The sequence below is a fragment of the Natator depressus genome, chromosome 9 (assembly GCF_965152275.1).
Source record: "Natator depressus isolate rNatDep1 chromosome 9, rNatDep2.hap1, whole genome shotgun sequence".
NCBI lineage: Eukaryota > Metazoa > Chordata > Testudines > Cheloniidae > Natator > Natator depressus.
Genome location: NC_134242.1, coordinates 23780144 through 23803501, shown reverse-complemented (window position 1 = coordinate 23803501; position 23358 = coordinate 23780144). Strand labels below are relative to the sequence as shown.

Genomic DNA, 23358 nt, shown 5'->3' with positions numbered 1-23358 from the left:
GGAATATCATTTTCAAGACTACAAATGAAAGATGTTATGTTGCTTTTCATCCAGCAGGAGGCAGCATTTTACTATAAAAATTATCAAGATATTTTTACCACTAACAAGTTTTTAAAAAGAAAAACACATGCAAAAAAGAAACATGCAAAAAACTAAAACAAAAATCAGTTAGGATACTTATGCATAATTTGTTACTCTCTACAGTAATATTGATAGATAAAAGCTTGTGATATACTGTAGTTACAAATAAATCCCTATAACTTAATCAACACATATAGGTATGGATGATGTTCTAAGCCAGTCTGCATCAACTAACTTCAGAAAAATTGATAACTAACCAGAAAAATCTTTAAATATAGAAGGATTCTGCATTTTCCTTGCATATAATTAGGTGCAAAATTTCAGTATATTGTAAAAATGGAAAAATTTACAAGGTTAATTTAAATTCTGTGACCCTCTTGGAGACGTCTCTCTCTGGGGGTCCCGACCCACATGTTGAGGAATCCTATTCTAAGGAGGCATCCCAAGGTGATGACACTGCAATGCAAAAATCAACACATCACTATGTTACAAACAAATGACACGAATACATTATCACTAAAATTATACTACTTGTCCCCATGAAATCAGAAACCATGAACAACTCAATTACATGCAGGTTTAAGCATGCAAGTGTAGCTGGCTGAGTTATAAGTGAAACTTTGTGACCCATAACACTTTACTGAAACGGAGCAAACATATGTGCAGTCTCTAGATACTTAAACATTTTTCAAAACTGTGTTTCAGGATTTTGCTTTGGTTTTATAGTGAAACTTATGACTGTTGATATGGGTCAGACGAACCCTCCTAAGCCCATATGCAAAGAGCATAATAAAACACACTAGATTTGTTCTGAATTTTGCCTTCACCATATTGGGTTTTAGTGGCAAACTCAAACGATGTTAAATCGCATGAAAAGAAGCAAAACAAAACCTTTGCTGAAATCCATCTGAACCCGAAATAGCATGGTTTGGACAGTTCTAATTTCAGTTTGACATCCCAACATTGAGACTGCTGATATTTGATTTTGGCTTGGAGACTGCTAACTACTTCAGAGAGGTTCCAATTCTGTCACTGCCAAATGGTTTTGTCACTGAGCAGAACCAGTTTATTTGCAGTGCCTCTCCTACTGTCATACAACTCATAGTGAATACAGAAAACTACTAATCTAGGCTTAAAGAATTGCTAGAAGTGTGACTGACGCTTTCTCACTCACCAGAGCTGCTCCCTTAGTAGATATGGCTCTGAATACACAAACTTCAGTAACAAAAATAGTGGGGTTTTTTAAACTACATTTCATCCCTGTTAGCATAGCAAAAGTGACATAGCTCTGAGAGAAGAAGGTGGAGTCAATTCTGGCTCATGCATTGTCCACAGAATTATTAACTAAATTCTAGATGCAGAATCTTTACTGCTGGTGCTGATGTATGAACCAGCAAGAACCCAATTTGATGCTCAGATCTCAATCTGAGATGGCAGCACTGGCAGCTAGAAAAACATCATTTTGCTTGAAAACCCCAAGCAGAATTGCCAAGGAGTCTTTGAGCAATGACAAACAGGGAACTGTAGAATGCCATTTTTACAGAGTCACTTTTCAGAGCATAACCACATTTCAAAGTGGGTTTGTAGACCTGCCAACTAAATAAAAGGAGAGAGCTCTCAGATGGATCATTTACTGGTGAAAGGCCATTAAATAGCTGTGTTTAAACAATCTGTTCAAGCACTAACATTTTGTAACAACCTGATGAAATTCCATTGATGGACAACAGTAGTCCTGGTTAGAACCAGTCAGGAATTTTTCATTGAAATGGATTTTCGTCTGAAAACACTAATTCATCACAACAAAATCTTTTCTCAGGAATGTATCTGTTTTGATGAAATTTTCATCAGGAAGTTTTCTCAGGTCCAGGATGGAATTTCTGATCACAGCAAGAGCAAGCCCAGGCAATAGTTAGGGCACTCGTGGGATGTGGGAAACCTAGGTTCAAGTCCCTGCTTAGCCTAGTTTGCAGACTGGTGCGTGTTCTGAAGTGGGGTGCTCAATCTCTCCTATTGGAGCTTTTCCACTGTGAACAAATAATTAAATATTCATTGGAACCAGGATTTGAATCTGAGTCTCCCACACATTCCAGCTGAATACCCTACCCACTACAGAGCCAGTCTCTCTGGCCCAATAAATATTTAGTTATTTATATGAAGTGGGACAGCTCCAAAAGAAGAGATTGAGAGACAGACACTCACTCTTTACCCTGGCTTTTCTGGGTTTGCGCTCTCCCTCGACTTTTTTTGTGAAAATCATCAAAATGTTTCATCCAATGCAGCATGTGAAAAATGTCTGAAATCTCAAAAATTTTCACAGGGTGGGAAAGCAACTTCCCATGCAACTCTAGACCTGATGTCTTGGGAGCCCCTGCCATGCCTGGTAGATAATCCTAATCCTGATATCAAAACAGTGCATACAGGAAAGACCTTTCCTAAATTTAACAGATGTTTGGGACACAATGGGAAGTTTGGTGTGTCCAGTATGTTTGGTTATATTCTCTGCAGGAGGCATCTTGTTACAATGAGAGCCTCCTGTGCATAGTAAATTTCTCTTGCTATTGACTTAAGTTTCCTCTGCTGCTTTACAGCATGTACAAGAAAAGACACACTCCATCTATTCATCCACTTGGGCCCAAATGAGGCTTTGCACAATATCAGTCTCTTATGCAGAACAATGGGAAAGTTCATTACAATGAAAAGTGAGCTAAAAGAAGGAAGGAAATGGCAGCTGATGCATCTTGCTTCATCTTTCCCAGAAAGGCAATGGAGAAAAAGTGTCTTTCAAATGACTTGGCATTTGTACCCTGTGACACAATGGCATGTGGAAGAGCAGAAGTTATATCAGATGTTGCTTGCTAAGATATCGTGCACCTGATCCCATTAACATTACTCACAGTAGTTGTCCGAGTGGCTTCACATGAATTACTCCTCTGAGTAATAATTATGATTATTCATGTGAGTAAAAGATGCAGGATTGTGATCTGTGAATATTTGGATGACTGCAGGGTATTTATGAAACTGAACATCAGATTTTTAATGAATTCACTCCCTGATTACTCCCTATTCAGCATTGGCCATTAATTATTTTCCTGTTACAAAGTGTCAGCCATTCTTTTGGGGCTCAGAAACAATACCAAATCATGCAAAGGAAAAGTGAACAGTTTTCAAACAACTCATGGTCTAAAGGTTATATAGAATAGATCTTCAGGTGCTTTATGCTGTACCTTGTTATAACCTGCTCATTAACTCATTTTAATGGTGCCCCAAGAGGTGTCACTCCAGTATAAGGATGAACCTCTAGTGGCACTGAGCTGACACAGGGCTCCTATGTCATATCTGCTTACTGTTCGCACAAGCAGGAAAAAAGGATTTCTTAGGCCTATGCATGTCATGCATGCTCGTGAAGTGGTCTTTAATTCAAACAACAATAACCTGGTCATGATTAATAAACTTAAGTTACATGACTCAACTGACCATACTCAGAGAACACTGATGACAAAAGAGCAGTGAGGTTGAGTTTACAGGCCTACAGACAATTATATGTTCTTTAAAGAAGTCCTAAAATAGTTTCAGTGTGGGATTTTCATAAGCACTCAGCATTGGTCTAACTCTGCTCTCATTGAGGTCAATGTGAGTTTTATCATTTACTTCAATGGGAATGTCTACATGGCAAGCAGAAACCCGCAGCAGCAAGTCTCAGAGTGCGAGTCTACAGATTCAAGCTTGCAGGGCTTGAGCTATGGCACTAATAATAGCTGTGTAGATAGTCAAGATCAAGCTCTGAAGCCCAGGGAGCAGGGGCACTATATCACAAGCCCTGTGAGCCCAAGTCTGTAGACCCAGCCTCTGAGACTCACTCCTGCAGGTTTCTGCTTGCCATATAGACGTACCCAGTGTGAGCAGAGTTAGCTTAGCACTTCAGACAAGCTTACCCTGAAAGTTTAAAAGTGTGAGGGAAAGAGACTGTCTGCATGGTGGCTGAAGAGAATCACTAGAAGCAAGTCCCTACCCTTGTTTTGCTTTGTGTGGAAGACATTAGCAAACCAAGTGAAAGACAAAAAGTAACATTCTGCAGCCTGCCCAGTTTCTGCAAATCCACTCATTTACTGGAGGCATAACCAGCGCAGCATGCCATGTCATTGAGTGTAAGTTACAGGGAACTGGAGATGTGATGGTTCAGCGGCACAAGTGTTTGGTATATCCAAATGAAAATTAACTAGATTTTTATCACATGCACTGCACTACAAAACTGACTGCCAATGCTGTAAGATGCAATATAGCCCATTAAATTGCCAGAGACAAAACCGGGAGGTAAACAAAGGCTTAATCAAATTAATATGCCTCATTCTCTGATGGATGCCAAACAAGGGCTCTGCTGGACTGTGCCAAGGAGAGGGAAATCCATAGGCAGAGCACTCTGCTGAGAGAACTCTGCCATTACTCTTGGAGAGTTCAATGCCAGGAACTGGTCATATCCCAGCAAAGTTTAACTGTCATGATATGGTGACATAAGGTGGAAAGGAGTCTTCCTAGGTAGCCATGTCCTAGGCCTTACAGTCAGCGATATGGATTAACTTGGCAGGCTCTCTGAGCTCTGCAGCCATGGAAGCTGGAAATTGGAATCCAGCGCAACTCCCCTGAAGTCCTCTTTATCTCACTGAAAGAAGACTGGGCTCAGTGAATTAAAGTTTTGTATGAGGCTTTGATCAAGTGTGAAACAAATCTGGGCAACATATGGAGAAAATACACTAACGAAACTGATACCCTTGGAATTCTGCCTGAGAATGTATCAGACACAGTCTCATATGCATGGTGTGTATTTAAAAGTTGCCTTTGATCCTTTATAGTTTAAGTTTTTGTCTCCATTTTAAAGCAATTTCTCCAGCGTGTTAGGAGACTATACTTCTGCTGTCTATTTAACATAAAACCCACATCCTGATCACTTGTTATTGGAGACTTGCTGGAAGTTTTTGAAAGAATAGGTGTATTAACCTTGGGATTCTGGCCAAACTTCCTCTCAAATAGTTGCCCTCAGCCTACCTGAATTTCCCCTTCAGCCTCAGCTGGATGTGGTATTCTTCTTCACTTAATGTCTGAGACTACTGTGTGCTGTTGAACAGGAAATGTGGTCCATGCTCGAGACAGTTGCATTCCTTTGGTAGGTGTAGTGAACCTTATGTTTGTCCTTTACCTATCTCACTAGTGTGTTGTGAATCTCAGTTAATTAATGAGTTTTTCAGGTGAAAAGCAATGTGGAAATGCAAAGAATACAATTATAAATACTGCAATATTTCAGCAACAGTTCACTCCACAAGAAACTTTTGATTAATTAGTATAGATCTTCCTGAAGTGTAGTATAGGATGTAATTGATGATCTAAAGCAGTGATCTAAGGGCTATCTGAAAGCATCTTCCAGTGAAATCATACCAGTTTGTCTGATTAAAATAAGGATCATAAGCAGGTTATTAGGACCAGTTTTGGTTACACTGGAAAGCATTCATAATTAGTCATACAAAAAGCGTAGGTTGGTGGTAGGCACTACCACAGTACAAATAAATAAAATAATAGTAATTCTATTGAACTTGCATTTCTTGGGTTCATTCCCCCACTGACAAATGTATTACCAATTAATTTAAAGTTCCTATAATTTATAAAAGGAAATAAAATCAAATAAGTCTGTTCTTACCTGGATTCACAAGGAGTTTACATGCATTATTCCCATTAGTGTGAATGGGGATTTTTTCTTATCATCATTGTGACAACAGATGTCCTTGTGTTTACATCCTTTTAATGACTTATAACTGCTAGCTGAGAGGTGTTGAGCACCTAAAATTCCCACTGATGTCAGTGGGAGCTGCAGGTTCTCAGCATCTCCCAGGTAATGATTATGAAGCTACAGGCAGTCCTGGGGTAAGCAGGCCCAATTGTCATCGGCTTCAATTTGGGGTGTACCTGCCTAGGTTAGGAATTAATTTAGGTCCGGATCCACAAAGGTACGTTGGTGCCTAAATCTTGGTTTTATGTGCCACTGTGGTCCACAGCACTCACATTTAGCTGCCGCCTCACCATGTAGGCACGTAAACTCACTTGGAACTTAAGCTTTTGCAGCAAAGTTCCCTACACATCTACATTTCTGCCCCTGGACATGCGCACTGCTGCCTCACTGTCGGCACCCGGACATCTATTTCCTGCCTAAGCCCCAGAGCGGTCCATGAACTGGGGGAAGTAGGTGAGTTCCTTAACCACTGGGCTACAATGATTCACTCTCCTTCCCTGGCCTAACTTCAGAGGGAGAGACTGAAGATGATCCCATCAGAATGTCCCATTGCTCAGTGGTTAGAGCACTCTCCTAGGAGGTAGCAGATTCCTGTTCAAATCCCTTCTCACCAGGCAGCAGGGAGGCTTGAACCAGTGGTCTTCCAGATCCTGGGGGAGTGCTTTAATCAGTGAGCTAAAGCTTATAAGGGATGTCCTTCTCCCCCTGGCTACTTTGTGTGGAGTTACTCTGAGCACACCTATCAGACTGGGCCCTGCCTATGAGTCAGGTAGAGAAGCATTTATCATCCCCTGGTTTGCAAATCAATAGCACCAATAGGTGCCTCCCTGCAGCCTGGATTTAGGTGCCTATTTTAGGACACACCCCTTTCACCCACATCTCTCATTGGCTTGCTTACGTGGCTCCACACCCAGTATAATGGGTTTTGTCAATTATATCCTAAGGTACCTCTCTCTCCTCATTCATTGCATAGGGGTCCTCACTACCTTGTTCAGGCTTTGGGGATCACAGTGTTGTTCCTGTGATTTTCTAGGTGCCTAAAAGTTAGACAGCGTGATGGTGATTTGTTTGTTTGTTTCCTTTTGAAATAAAGGTGGAAATGGCTATTATTTGAGAATAAATAGAAACCAATGGTATCATCTGATTTTAAAGGTCATCCATAACTGCTTTAACGTCCTGACAAATATCATGAAGATGTGTAGAAATTGTATGTCCCAGCTGATTTCCCAGCTAAGAAAGACTCCGGAGAAGACAGTGGGAGCAGTGTACACATCACTGTGCCGAACCTAGCTCATAGACAAGAGTTACAATTGATTTTATATATATATAAAATGAATTGTAACTGTTGATGAATTTGTTGATGCAAATATATATAAACTATGTTTACTTCTATCAGTGTAGTTACTCTAAAAACCTCAGTGTGAATACTCTAGTGTAAATATCTGCTAATATTTTTAACATTCAAATGTTATCCTGACATTTAATTAATTTCTCCCTTTACACTGAGGTTTGTTTATATATATATATATATAAACTGATAGAAGTAAATATAGTTAATCTAAGTCTTTTGATGTCCCTGGGTTCTGAGAAGCCCAACATTAATAACATCAATTTAGAAAGTTCCAAGTTATCTTAATGAATGAGTTGTATGAATCAAGCCTGATCTGGCTTCTTTCTTCAGCTAATGAGACACTGGAGATTTATGCCATAGCTGAGTCGACTAAATGTTTCTGTAATCTGACATCTAATACAGTAATGTCCAGTGTCTCTGCAGTTATAATCTAAACATTCCTTAATTGATGCACTGAATGTTTTTAATCAAAGAAATCTGAAAATGTATTTATTTTCTTTGTCCCACCTGCATTTTTCATTTCAAAACCAGTTTGAGTATCACGGTTGTTCTGAAACCTGAAGAGCAACGTAAAGTGGAAGGGATATGACCTGCTCCCTTGGGGCGAGGGGATAAGGCGCATGAGTCTGTCTGGACAGCTGGGGTGGGAATACAACAGAATTTTGATGGATCTAGTTCCCATATGGTCTTAATCCACTCTTGGCTACTACAGGTTACTGTTGCTGTTCAATATTAATTAGTGGAATCAGAATCCCTTCCCATCCCTCTGCATAGAGATCAAAGTGATTAATCCAATTACTATGGTGTTCTCATGTAGCTTTATAAGCAAGATGCAAACAAGAACAAGATCAGGGTGACATCCTGGCCCTATTAAAGTCAATACGAGTTTTACCATTGACCTGAATGGGGCCAGGTTTCATCCCAGGAGTTTTAGTCATCCATACCAAGATGTCAACAGTAGGTAGGTTGAGTTACTGCAATCCTGAGTTTAGTAGGCCGTGGGGAAGGTTGGGAAATCTATGAGTGAAAAATAATGCCTTGTTTATTCCATTTACGCACAAGTTACATGTTGTGCTCAAATGTAAAACCTTTGCATTTATGGTCTATTTTATTTTCTGCCTCTCAAATGTTTTCAGGAGGTCTGTTGTTTGGAGAGGTTGGGAAGCAAATCTTAGGGTAAAATTCCTTTGGATAACTTCCCAGAACTGTGTTCAGTTCCCATAAACAATCCCTGTGAAAGGATTTCACTGGGCAATCAATGGTTCCTGATTCTAAGAAATACTGTCAAGTGAGACTACTTAGAACTCAAAACTTGGATATCTTGCAATGTAGTCCTACCTATGCATGGTTGCAAACCTTGCCTGAAGGACAGAAACCTCATTTAAAATATTGCTTAATGGATTTTGAAAATGTGACCTAATCAGAGCTGGATGAACACTGAGAACAATGTATCACCAGCAGGGCTGTCGAATAATCGCAGTTAACTCATGAGATTAACTCAAAAAATAATCACAATTAAAAAAAATTAATAGCAATTAATCACAGTTTTAATCACACTGTTAAACAATAGAATACCAATTGAAATTTATTAAATATTTTGGATGTTTTTCTACATTTTCATATATCTTGTATTCTGTGTTGTAATTGAAATCAAAGTGTATATTTTTATTACAAATATTTGCATTGTAAAAAAGATAAACAAAAGAAATAGTATTTTCAATTCACCTTAAACAAATACTGTAATGCAATCTCTTTGTCATGAAAGAGCAATTTACAAATGTTGATTTTTTTTGTTACATAAATGCACTCAAAATCAAAACAGTGTGAAACTTCAGAGCCTACAAGTCCACTCAGTCCTACTTCTTGTTCAGCCAATCGCTAAGACAAACAAAGTTTGTTTACATTTACAGGAGATAATGCTGCCCTCTTCTTATTTACAATGTCACCAGAAAGCGAGAACAGGCATTTGCATGGCACTTTTGTAGCTGGCAATTCAAAGTATTTACGTGCCAGATATGCTAAACATTCATATGCCCCTTCATGCTTCAGCCACCATTCCAGAGGACATGCTTCCATGCTGATGACGCTCGTTAAAAAAATAATGTGTTAATTAAATTTGTGACTGAACTCCTTGGCAGAGAATTGTATATCCCTTGGTCTGTTTTACCTGCATTCTGCCATATAGTTCATGTATAGCAGTCTTGGATGATGACTCAGCACATGTTGTTCATTTCAAGAACACTTTCACTGCAGATTTCACAAAACACAAGGTACCAGTGTGAGATTTCTAAATATAGCTACAGCACTCGACCCAAGGTTTAAGAATCTGAAGTATCTTCCAAAATCTGAGAGGGACGAGGTGTGGAGCATGCTTTCAGAAATCTTAAAAGAGCAACACTGCGATGCGGAAACTACAGAACCCAAACAACCAAAAAAGAAAGTCAACCTTCTGCTGGTGGCATCTGACTCAGATGATGAAAATGAACATGGTCGGTCCACACTGCTTTGGATTGTTATCGAGCAGAACCCGTCATCCGCATGGACACATGTCCCCTGGAATGGTGGTTGAAGCATGAAGGGACATATGAATCTTTAGCGCATCTGGCACAGAAATATCTTGAGACACCAGCTACAACAGTGCCATGAAAACACCTGTTCTCACTTTCATTGTAAACAAGAAGTGAGCAGCATTATCTCCCCCAAATGTAAACAAACTTGTTTGAGCAATTGGCTGAACAAGAAGTAGGACTGAGTAGACTTGTAGGCTCTAAAGTTTTACATTGTTTGATTTTTGAATGCAGTTTTTTTGGTAAATAATTCTACATTTTTAAGTTCAACTTTGATGATAAAGAGATTACACTCCAGTACTTGTATTAGTTGAATTGAAATACTATTTCTTTTGTTTGTTTTTTACAGTGTAAATATTTGTAATCAAAAATAAATATAAAGTGAGCCCTTTACACTTCGTATTCTGTGTTGTAATTCAAATCAATATATTTGAAAATTGTAGAAAACATCAAAAATATTTAAATAAATGGTATTCTATTATTGTTTAACAACACGATTAATCCTGTGTGATTAATTAATTTTGATTAATCATGATTAATTTTTCAAGTGCTTGACAGCCCTACTTGCAACTCCTGGCTACATATAAATCTGCTTTGTTTACTCTTTACTTTGAAACATTCATGAGAAGGAGTTAAATATATATATAATGTCAGGCTGCTACTGTGCTGAGACAACTGCCTATCTCATTGACCAATATTGTCTCATTGTTCTGTGTACTTCCCCATCTGTCTGCATCCATCTGCTGTCTCTTGTGTTATACTTAGATCAGTGGTCCCCAGACTTTTTCTGTCATGCCCCCCTTACCTGTAATGGAATCTGTCCATGACCCCGCAGGAGCCATGGTTGGGAGATGGGCTGGGAGTCGGGATGGGGCTGCAGTCGGGAGCTACGGCTAGGAGCAGGACCACAGCTGGGAACAGAGCCAGGCTGGAGGCCAGAAGCTGGGGGCCAAAGCTGGGGCTGGAGCTGTAGCTGGGTCTGGAGGGCACTTCCTCCCCTTGCCCCTGAGCGCTGGTCTGGGCCCCGCCATGTCCCTCCCCCCGAATGTTCCTCTGTGCCCTCTGAGCGGGGCATGCCCCACAGTTTGGGGACCACCGACTTAGATTGTATACTCCTTGGAGCAGGGACTATGTTTTTTGTTCTGTGTCTGTACAGAGCCTAGTATAATGGAGTACTGGTCCATGACTAGGGCTTGGAGACACTGCAGTAAAATACTGCTACTAATACAATCATCAGATCCATAGTTTCTTAGGCACTTTAGCTCATCTCAGACACTCTGTTTTTAAGCAAGAGGCAGTGATTCTACAGTGCTATAGTGGAAAGCAATGCTGCTCTGCTTCAAGATATATTTTGTATATGTTTATGGCATAAGATACTGTCTTTCTGGCAAAGTTTTTCCACTGCTGTGGATCCACTCTATCAGATATTTATTGGAACTCTAAACAACTGCAGATGTTTGATGTAATGAGTACCGTGACCGACTATAGGTCAGAACGTTTACTACAAGCAGCACACCTGGCTCTATCTGCTCAGATAGTCTGATTTGTACGGATTCTGCTCCTGCTCCAGCTCCTACTCTTCTTCTTCAGGAACCATTCCTGATATTTATCTTCGAGTAATTCCTGGAGGAAGGTGAGCACTTTATTCGTTCCATACAGTGGTCATTTGCCAATGTTGGTTTACACATTAAGTTTGCATTAAGAGGTGCGAGTCAGCTTAGTTATGCCAAGATCATCTTATTGTTCCACTTATAGGAAGCCAAACAGACCAGAAATGACTTTTACCATCACTCGTTGTTAATATAATATTATGGTTCACAGCATCATAGATCCTGAGATCTTTGTGTGACATAGTAGAACAAGCATGTTAGATAGCAGCTATACAATGAAAAGGCTGATTATTTTCCTTGTAAGGAATATTTAAAATATACTTTGGGCCTGTAGTAGGTTGGAGGCCATCCCTCCCCGTCTGGCTCAGAGGAAGGCCACTCTGCATCACTGTGGGGTCAGCCCAGCCACAAAGGGGGAATTAGCGAAGCAAAGGGCTACGATCTATGGGGCTCTGGCCCTCAAGTGGGACAGAGCAAGAAACAGTCTAGAAAGCTCTGGCCCTCAGGCAGAGTGGAGCAACAAACAGTCTAGGAATCTCTGGCCCTCAGGCAGGGCAGAGCACCAAAAATGGTCTGTTGGGCCTATGGTGGGGAGGCTGCCATCACAGGGTTGTGGTTGGCAGAAGTGGGGTAAGGGGACCCCAAGCCCACCCTACTCCACAAGGTTCCAGCCAGGAGCCCTGCCGGGGTGGAGGGCCCTGCCACTGGGTCAGTGGGAATCCTACTGAAACACACCGACTTGAGCACTGACAGCAAAACCAGACTAGAGTCTGGTTTCCCTGGGCTACTTCCTACCACAGTCCGGGGAGGGAGCTCTGTCGTGCAGGGGTCCTTGGCTTTGTTGGGGTATTCGGCTGCCAGCAGTCTCAGCGGCTCCTTTCCAGACTTGGTCTCTTCTGGAGTCAGGGTGCTACCCAATTCAGTAGCAGGGCCAGAGTTCTGCAGCAAGTGAGAGGCATCTGTCTCCTTCCCTGGCTCTGGCCTAACTTAGCTGGAGGCCCCACTCTTATACTTACTGTCCCACCTCTCAAATTCTGGTGCAAGGGGTGGGACTGGCCTGGGTCCGCCCATCCAGACCCAGAAAGTGGCCCCTCCCCGTCTAGCTTGGAGGGAGGCCACTCCGCCTCAGTACAGTGCCATAGTATTCTTTGTGCCTGTCAGTAAGATTGAGAAACTGAGAGGATTGGCAATCGGGGATGTAGAACCCAGTTATTAGATAGTTGGACCCAATGCCCCACTCCTTTACTCCTAACTATATAGCAGTGTGGGTTTAGGGCACGAGCAGTACTTGGTTTTGGTATCCCATAAAGTCTCAGCTGCAGGCCCCAGACAACAGTCCATATACTTCTCATCTCTGGTTTTTCAGGAGAAAATCTCATTCAAACAAATAACTTGGGTTTTAAAATACTTCAGCAAAAGTTAAATTGTGCGGTGTTACACTCCCCAGAGAAAATGACATCTTTTGTATTGGGAGTTGTGCAAGACAGAAGATAAATTGTTTCCTGGAAGAGAGGAACATAGGTTCTGTAGAAAGCAATGGGGCCATTTGAATCTATTTTCTAGCACTGCTGCCACATACACATTTACATGCCAAAGTAACATGATGAGCCCAATCTTCCGCCCCCTGAAGTCAATGGGAGTTTTGCCATTGTCTTCTTTGGGAGCAGGGATGGGCCCATTAAAGGAAAAAAAACAAATTAAATCAGAAAATATACTACAATGTCTGACACCAAACATTAACTGTTTTAAGGACAACAGTGAACCCAGTTTAGCATGTGTCAACCTGGGCATAAACCAGGGGTGGGCAAACTTTAGGGTTGCAAAACTGTATGGAGGGCCGGGTAGGGAAGGCTGTGCCTCCCCAAACAGCCTGTCCCCTATCTGCCCCCTCACACTTCCCGCCCCCTGACTGCCCCCCTCAGAACCCCTGACCCATCCATCCAACCCCTGTGCTCCTTGTCCCCTGACCACCCCCTCCCAGGACCCCCCGCTCCTAACTGCCCCCCCAGGATCCCACCTGCTCCCTGTCCTCTGACTGCCCCAGCCCCTATCCACACCCCCGCCCCGACAGGCCCCCCGGGACTCCCACGCCCTATCCAACCCCCCCATTCACCATCCCCTGACCACCCCTCCCCCCCAGAACCTCCGCTCCATCCAACCGCCCCCTGCTCCCTGTCCCCTGACTGCCCCCCGGGGCCCCCTGCCCCTTATCCAACCCCCCTGCTCCCTTCCCCCTTACCATGCCACTCAGAGCAGCAGGAGCTCACAGCTGCGTGGCCCGGCAGGAGCCAGCCACACTGCCCAGAGCTCTGGCGGCGCAGCTAGCTGATGCTGCATGGGACAGGGACAGCAAGGGACAGGCCAGGGTCTAGCCTCCCCAGGCAAGAGCTCAAGGGCCAAGCAGGATGGTCCCGTGGGCCGGATGTGACCCGCGGCCTGTAGTTTGCCCACCTCTGGCATAAACATTACTTAAAATATTGAAATTTAAAATCAAAACCTTTATAAAACATTTTATATGCCTGTTCAAGTAAGAAATTTGCAGCAGCGAGGGGGTTGTAGGGTTTTTTTTGACATTTTCCTGTTCCCATCATAATGATGATTTCTGTGTGTCCCCTTCTAGAAGGACAAATAGGACAGGATGCCAGCTGTATTTCCCTTTAATTTTATTCCAAGGTTGACTCTAATACAGGATAACTAAAGTTAGGCTTCTTATTTTATGTAATTATTTTTGGCACAGAAACAGGGGTCTCTAACTACATATTGTTTCAATCTCCTTAACATTGAAGGGATGGATTTAAACGATTGATAGCTGTAGAAAAAAGGTGGATTGCAAAACCACCGTAGAATAGGTGCAGCAAAGACATAATTGCCATGTTGTACAATTTCACACAAAGTTTGCTGAAACCACCTGACAATAAAAATGGATTTTCCATCCTGGTTTGCACATCCACATGGTTTATTTAAAATCAATCAATCAATCAATCAGAAACACCAAGTTAGGGATGAAACAGACATGGATGGCAGACCGAAAAAATAGCATCAAAATGATACTTTATAAAGCCCTGAAAAAGCAAGAAAAATAGACTGTTTTCAGAAGTAATTTCTGTAAAAATAGATTTAAAAAAAAATATCCAGCCCTGCCAAATTTCAGTTGGGTTCCTTGGATGAATGAATGTAAGGTTTAATGTAAAACACAATTCAGAAACTAAAACCCTAATTCTGCATTCCCATATACATGTGCTAAACTTTACACACATGGACTTGGAATCACATGGGCTTAAAAGTCACTTGGCCTTAATGGGACCTCTCAGGTGAGTAAAGTTAAGCATATGCTTGCGAGATTGGTATTTTAGTATGGTAGCACATAAATCCTTTAAAGATTTAGGCCTGTGACATTGAGTGACTAACTCACCTTGTTCCCTTCTTCTTCTCAGACAACTGAGGTTTCCCAGATTGCCTTTGCTTTCCACCTTGAGGTTCTTTCTGAAGTGAACAGAGTCTTCTCAGTCCAGAGACCCTGGTACATGTTCACAGCTGATATAAGTGGTACTGTAAATTCCACGTAAGTAAATGGGTGTAAATTACATGATAGGCAGGAAAAGTACAACCAACAGGATGGCATGAAAGGTACAAGAAGAGAAAGTCAGATGGCCCTATTTATCTCAACCCTTCTTACATTTTCCTCTTGGTTGTTTTTTCCTGCTACTGTCATTTTGCTTCTTCCAACATATAAATTGTATCAATTTACACATTTGGGGCCACATTCATCCTGCCATCTTCCCCTGAACCAAGACCAAATTCAGCCATAGCATTGGATAGAGTGTGGGGCAATTTAATATAGCTTGTGTATACTGTATATTGAAATATAAATGGAAAAAGGCAATGGGCCTGTTCTTCAGTTGGCATACATGGGCATAGCTACAAAGACTTCAAATTATTTGTGTTTTAATTGTACCCAAAATGTCCTAGATGCTGAGATTAATGTAGCTACACAAATTTACATCAGATGAGGATATGGCCCAATGTATATAACAATGTGTATAACATACCCCTTATATGAAAATTGTATACATTTTAATGTATCCTTTCCCACCCTTTGTGTTTTGCTTGACTTCTTAGATTATGAGTATTCAGATCAGAAACTGTGTCATCCTCTATGTATGGAACAGCACCTAGCATCAGGGGTTTATTTTCAGAAAAATTCAGAGTTGGGCGGGGGGAAGTTGTGTCCGCCTATAGAACACTATATGTATTATAGTATATCCTGCACAATGTTGGGCAGAGGTAGGGCAACAAGTGGAAGACAGAAAGGAACGTATAGACTGTGGACAGTCATGGGGGGAGGTGCATACCAAGGTCTGGGGGGACAATTGCCCCCCTTGTCCTAGCAAATGATGCCCCTGCTTAGCACATTGCAGGCATTACTGAAATACAATCAATAAATACTTAATAGTGATACAAATGGGTGTGTAACCTTTCTGCCAGTCAGAGTTGGCAGCAACAAGGGCTGGGTTCAATATCTAGGGGGTTCCTTTTCAACAATACAACACAAAATCATCTTGAGCCTCCACCCAGTGACCTGGGACAATTACACAACACCCTCAGGGTGCCTCTAAGAGGCAATACTTCCCCTCTCGCAAGCACAGAGTCTAAGTGTAGCAAAAACTTTTAATAAAAGGAGGGAAGTAACTTAGCATTAATTTGGGAAAACACTGCAACTGGGGTTCATAAACATAAACCATGAGCAAAAGACCCGCCCCCAAGTAAGTTGGGCAGTGTCCTTTTCCCCTCAGGTTCTTAAGTCCAGCAACCCAAAAATCCTTTAACATGCCCGTCCCGTCTCTGCACCCGACTCACAGTCGCTATCCTTGGCCAGTGCAGCCCCAGAGTTCAGAGATTAATCTGCAGAGTTCACCTCTCACCGTGGGTGGAAGGGAGGGGTAAGGAGTTACCTTACACGCTCTGCTGCTCGGGCATTCGCTCATCGCCCCAACGGCCGATTGCTGCGCCTCTCTGCGGGGCTTTGCTCTGGCCCCCTCTGACAGTTGACCCTCCAGCAGGAAGAGGCAGGAGAACCCACTGAATGGAGCGGAAACCCCTACATCCCTCAGACTCAGTGAGGGGGAGGACCCAGGTCCCCTGAAGACAGAGCAAAATCCTAGACAAGAAACCCCAATTGAAGACAGGAGAGAGCGAGGGATCGAAGGGATCCCACTATCGAAACCCCTGGGAAGGAGGTCCGAGGACAAGGGGGGGGGACAGGCTCCAGGGAATGCCTGGAGGTGGAACCTCCAGGAGGAGAGAGCCAGACTCCCCTGGACTGGACAACTGCACCTGAGGCCCCGGGTGGCCGGGTCGAGGTCCAGACCCACCCAGCTTCTCTGCCAGACAACAAGAGGGAGCAGCCAGTGGAGCGACCGAAAGGCTGCGACTGGTGCGAGGACCCCCTTCCCAGTGCCTCTTTTGTGGCTGGAGGATGGACAAACCCCATGAGGAAGACCCTGGGGACCTCCCAGTGGGTGGCAGTGGGCCTCCCTAAAGCAATCTCCGGGGCAGGGGGAGAAGGGGCCAAGCCAGGCCGCCCCCTCCTCCCCCGGCCGTCACTTGGGGGGGGGAGGTGTGTGTCTCTTAAGGGACAAAAGGGGGCTAGAGCTGTTGGAATCTGTGAAAGGTGGATTCCCCAACCATGTGGGTTGAGGATGCTGAGAACTGAGGCCAGGATTTGTAATCTGTTAAGTTTTAAACACTAGGAAGCATGTTTATTTGTTGTGATTTTCTGTTTCTATTATCTCTGCTTAGTATCACTTAAATCTCTGGTCTTTATTAATACAATTAGTCTTGTTTCATTATAAATTCATCTCAGTGCTATTATACTAAAGCAAGGTGTACACCCCTGCAGATGAGCCACCAAACTAGTGTGTATTCTGACTCTTTGGAGACAGCAGACTTGGTAATTTCTGTGAGTGTCTTGTGATAGGAGCTGGATATTGCAGAAGAACGCACTTCCAGAAGATTCGGGAACTGGGGTTCACTGAATGTAACCTGAAACCAAAGGTTAAGACTGGCAGAGTTTCAAGGACTTTGGTGGTAAGGCTGACTGACTGGTGCGTGAGGGAGCTAACACACAATTCAAGCTCCAGTAAAGCTCTCTCTTGCTGACACAAAGGGCTAACAAAGTGGCTTTTGGTTCTGGCCTCCATGAGAAAGCATCACACAGCCCCAGCAATAAAAGGAAATACAGAGTGTTGGTGAATTTACAAATCAAACTACCACCAGTTAGCACTTATATAGCACTTGAATTTATAATGTGCTATATAAACATTTACTAATAGGTGATAATATAAATGGAAATACTCATAAGTGAAGAGCCACAGCTATTGCTCCCACTAAATGTTTGTGCACAAAAGAGAACTTGCACATGCAAATAGGCAGCTGTCTGCACAATTACCTGGTTTTGTATGCAAATTGTAATTTGCATATGCATATATATTTGTATTTGTAAATATAGGCAGATTTTGCAAAGCAGTTTTAGAGGCTGCTTTGCAAATCTGGCCTAGAAACCCTGGTAAATAAATGCTGTGGCAGTAACATTTAGGAAACAGATATTAAGAAAAATAAAATGCCCTATGTGGCTAAAATCCCCAATGAATCTCTCATATCCTTTGCTGAGATACAGCCAGCCTTCTGATCCTCCAACACATTGCAGCAAGATGATGGGATAAGAAAAAAAGAATCATCCTGGCCTCGATAGAGAGGTCTAAGGATAAAAGCAGTTTGTGTTCCAGGTTCATACTTTTATCCTCACTCCAACTATCAAAGCACATTTCTTCCAAGATGTCAGAGGACTTAAATCCAGACAGAATAACATTTTTAAGCTCTAGCTAGGGACTCATGCTCAGAGTTGCTGATTGCCTACAACTCCAACGGAAATCAAAAGAGCTGTGAGTACTTGGTATCTCTGAAAATCAGCCTCTAGGTTCAGATTTCTGTGCTAATTTCAACTTTATCACCCATTGCAAGAAAAGTCAGTTGTGCAAGTATTAGACTCAATGGTGACAGCTGAAAATAGGTTTACAAAACTCACACATAATGGTGTGTTCAGTGCTAGTTTACAGCAGCAGGTAAAGAACATAGTATCTGACTCAGATTACTATGTTTACATAGGTTACGTACAGCCTATGTTCACGAAACCTTCACTATTGGTCTTCAACACTGTTGTCGAACTGGGCTTTCTAGGGATGCCAACCTCCATGATACACTGAAGAAGGAATTCTAGTAATCCATCTCCAACACCTTTATAATCTACTGGAAAGAAAGTATTTAATCTTGTCCTATCTCCAAGCCTTTGGGGACTATCATGAACCCAGTAGGCCATCCTGGGAGCAACTCCATTTGCTTCCATGAAAATGCACCAGTGATAAGTTAGGCCCAATATATTTTAATCTAAATTTATTTTCCAGGTCTTTGGTTTGATCCTTTAGGGCCTTATAGTTCTTCATATTCTCAATTGACACAGCAGTGTGTTCATAGACTGTTTTCACCTTATCGTCAGTTTTTCTCTTAGCATATTGATCTCTGAAATTGAAATCACTCAAGTCCTACTCTATCAAAATAGCCTGAATTGCACCTTAGCATTTACCCATTTCTCCTCAGGCCATGCCTATGATTTGAAACCTAAACAAACTGGCCAAACATTGACCTATTAGAAACCACATAAAATAAAGGATCCTTTGCAAAGCTGAATGTTTTTCTGGCTTTGTACTATCTTTGCATTTGCAAGAAACATTCAAAAATATACTATGGACCCTTTCTCTCATCAAACCAAAGACACAAATCTTAAGAGAATAATGATTAAAGCAGACCAAAATGTTTTATTTGAAACTTTTTTCCACATGAAAATGGCCTTTTTGGAAATGACTGGGCTTTGAAATCTCTCTGCAAATGTTACTGTCTGGAAGAGGTTTTCGTTTGTTGCTTTTAGCAAAAGGGAAAAATGAGATACCACCACCACCACCACCACAATATAATCACATATATACACTTCAGCCTGTATCAAGTCACCTTAAAAGGATAGGCAAAAATAGCTTGGAATGCTGAATTTTATTACATAAACTGCTTTACTTTGGAGGGGTTAACATTCTAGATTAGCTGCTTATGTAACAATGTGAAGAAAATGTATATATATATATACTCATGCTAAAAATAGTGATACAGGCCAGTTTTTGTGTACCAGTTGTTAGGATATAGATATTCAGGCCTGTCTGTAAAGGCCTATACTCTAAGAATTTAGGTGTATTCTTATCACTTAGCTAGTTATAGAGGTATAAAAGAAAGAAAGAGAATCAAAATCACTGTCTGCTGGTGTAAGGTCCTTCTCTTACTGTGACAGTCTGAGGCCCTGTTCTTAGGCTACATCTTTGGCTAAGCAGCAGAGGCAGCCATAAGCTGGGAAGCGAATGGTCAGATCCTCACATTCCAAACTAGTCACATTGAAATAAGGTGCTATTGGGCTGTTAGGAATACAATCCTCTCCTGATAATGCCTATCGCCTCCAGAGAAAGGGAAGTGCCAAGAAGATGTAAAAGGAAACTTAGTTTGATAGCATCCTGTCTGGCAAGAACTCACTTATCAATAGTTGGGATGTGAAATCCTCATTTCTTTGTTGTTCTATCACTGTAGTCCCCATTTCCCTATTGTTTTTCTGTATAATCTCTGTCTGGTTCTGTGATTGTTTCTGTCTGCTGTATAATTAATTTTGCTGGGTGTAAACTAATTAAGGTGGTGGGATATAATTGGTTAAATAATCATGTTACAATATGTTAGGATTGGTTAGTTAAATTTGAGGAAAATGATTGGTTAAGGATAGCTAAGTAGAACTCAAGTTTTACTATATAGTCTGCAGTCAATCAGGAAGTGTGTGTGTGTGGGGGGGGAATGGGAACAGGGAATGGGGGTGGGGAAATTGGAATCATGTTTAGCTAAGGGCAGGAATGGGAACAGGGACACAGGTAAGGCTCTGTGGTGTCAGAGTTGGGAAGGGGGACACTAAGGAAGGAAACTGGAATCATGCTTGCTGGGAGTTCACCCCAATAAACATCGAATTGTTTGCACCTTTGGACTTCGGGTATTGTTGCTTTCTGTTCATGCGAGAAGGACCAGGGAAGTAAGTGGGTGAAGGAATAAGCCCCCTAACACTAGTGTCTGTCAGATTAGTTTCTCAATATCATTTGTTACCAATATCATCTAACAATAAAACATGCTGCAAAATATAGAATTTGCTATGTAAATTAGATGTATGTTCAAAGGGAGCCTCTTTCACCATATTAGCTCTAAACTAAAGTCATCTTTGGAAAGATATTCACTTTATAGCAATTAGATGAGTTGCTCTGAGCTACTTTGTTGCCAATGGTAATTGTCTAGGGGCCTGATCTTGCAACCATTACTCACTTGAGCGTTCCCAGCAGTAGCTAAAACCACTGAATCCACAGGGACTACTCCCACTAATCAGGTTTGTTTCTTATCACTTTGTTTGGTTCTGTGATAAACAGGCTGAAGTACCTTTGCATTTCAAAGCCAGATGCAAAAGCTCAGGGTTAGACAGGCTGACAGTTTTACAGATACGTGGTTGCCTCTCTGCTTTCCCTTTCTTTAGCTTGTGCTACAGCTACATTGATGCACTGAAGCCACTCTTCAGCATTCTTCTCGTCTTTGGCCTTGAAAACATAGGTCTTATTGTTGGTGAAGATTTCAAAGGCCCGAGGAAGGCTGCGGTCCCTGCGCTTCTTGGCCACAACTTTTACACTCTGTACCTTACTGAGTTCAATGGGGCAGTCGTCTGGATCATCTTTCTGAAACACAGGAGGTGGGGGATGGAGCACAACAGTCAGTTCAGAGGGAAAACTTTTGTTGATCCTATGAAGTAGGTACATCCATAGCTTTAGGCTGTGCAACCCTTACTCACTTTGGGGAGCACTGAGGCTGGGATTTGCAAAGGAGCCTAAAGGAGTTCGGTTCCTAACTCCCATTGAATTTCAACAGGATTTGGGTGCCACATTCCCTTAGAAAATCCTGCCTCAATCATGTAACTAACCCAATTAGGGCTACTTGTGCAAGGATTGCACAGTAGCCCATGAGCTTTCCTACCTTAGCATTGGCACATGTTACTCCCACCCTTTTGCAAAGGGTTGACATCCACCACCAATATAGGATTGTGATAATGCCCCCTCCCAATGTTAATGGTTGTGAAAGGAGCCTGAATGACATACCGGGAAACTGAAGTGCTCCATGAATTCACAGCCCAGACAGCAACAGTGCACACTTCCCTACACTGCCTGTGGATGTGCCTCACTGTGCCCTGGAGGGACCAAGAGGAGCAAAGGCTCTACGCATATTCAGTTGCTGAGCTCTCTATTCAGCCATTCTCTCTGCTGAGACTGCCAATGGTTCTTTATACATTCAATGCACTTTGCAAACATTAGTTGGTTCAGAAGCAAAGAGTCCTGTGGCACCTTATAGACTAACAGATGTATTGGAGCATAAGCTTTCGTGGGTGAATACCCACTTCGTCGGATGCATGTACATTAAGTTGGTTCATCTCTCAATCATGCCTGTGAGGTTGGGTGTTGTAAATATTTTGGCAAAATATTGGAAATAAATTTCCCCAATAATTTTATTAAGGTTGACCATGACTGTTTCCACACATAGGGGGGCAGATTTATATGAATATGTTTAAGGATTGTACAGTTCACAAAGCCCTGAATATGTTCGTTGTATGCATATGAATAGGTCAATGAAATAGTAGCACCATTTTATAAGTAGGGAAAATAAGGTAGGGAGGGATAAGTTATCTCAACTGATGGAAAAACCTGCAGGAGGGCATGGAGATTCCTAGCTAGCATCCTCTCAGGGATGAGGGATTTGCGAGCTCATGGAATAGGCAGGGATTGTGGCCTTCTAACAAGGAATCTAGTCCCCAACCCAAGAGATGTGGCATCAGCATGGAGTGCCTGTTCCTCAACCACCAAAGCATGGCTCGCTGCGGAGCTGTGTTGCGACTGCCTGAACTTCATCCCTTCTTCTAGCCAGGTAGAGGCTGGTGCACAGGGGTTAATGTCGCAATGAGCACCATTAATTCTCACTGAATGGCCAGGGGGCAGTGACAGGCAGAATGTCTGTACCCTCTATGTAGACCCTTTAAAGGGTGTGGAATCAGACCAGGGGGTACCCATTGTGGTGAGGATAAAGAAGGTGTTGGGAGGAGGCCATGGGGAAGTAGCCCAGGGAGTTGTAGCTGTCGCACAGCTGTTCCAGGAGGCACTCTAGACAGCTGCATTCCACAGGGCCCTGGGCTGGAACCTGGAGTAGAGGGCAGGCCTGGGTTCCCCCCAAATCCTCCCAACTCCTGGTCAGACACAGAGGAGTCGACCTGGACTGTGGATTCAGAAAAATGGCCAAGCTGAGGGCTGCCATGAAGCTCCAAGGCGAGCAAATCAGCCAATAAGCGCAAGACCCACCAAGGTAGAGCAGGAACTTTGTTACACCATGGAATTTACTCAGGCACCACACTGGGACTAAAGACTGTGGAGATGAATCATCCATTTTTCCATGGTGTCCCAGGCGAGGCACACCAGTGATAGACCTGAAACGAAAGCCTGGATCTGAACACCCATGAACCTTGTGGGAGTTCAAATCCAAGGGCTTGAACATCCAAGTTTATCTGTACAAACTAGCTTTTGTTCTCATAAGCTACACATTAACACTAGATGTGACCTCACATTACTAAGGAGAGTTGGGTTTTAGTACCTCAGGCAGATTTTTGTATATAGGACCCACTGTAGTTTTCATGGACATGGAGAGCAATGCATTTGTGCTTCTCAGATTTTGGCTTTTCTTTGCCTCCCTTTCACCCACTGGCCACATAATTGCTTGCACAGAGCAAATATTGTTAGCATGGTTAATTTTAAAGGGGAAAGG

General features: G+C 42.4%; 1 protein-coding gene across 4 annotated transcripts in view; it reads right to left on the bottom strand.

The window, feature by feature from the left end:
- Positions 1-476: 476 nt before the first annotated feature.
- Positions 477-23358, bottom strand: part of VEPH1 (ventricular zone expressed PH domain containing 1) — a 166205-nt gene continuing 143323 nt past the window's right edge. For 3 of the 4 annotated variants that reach the window (XM_074963708.1, XM_074963709.1, XM_074963707.1), the window contains exon 14: positions 19291-21233. In XM_074963708.1, the coding sequence (XP_074819809.1) occupies positions 20997-21233 (237 nt within the window). In that variant the 3' untranslated portion in view covers positions 19291-20996. Of the gene's footprint in view, positions 538-19290; positions 21234-23358 lie in introns of those variants that run through there. The other variant, XM_074963711.1, reaches the window with a different exon arrangement.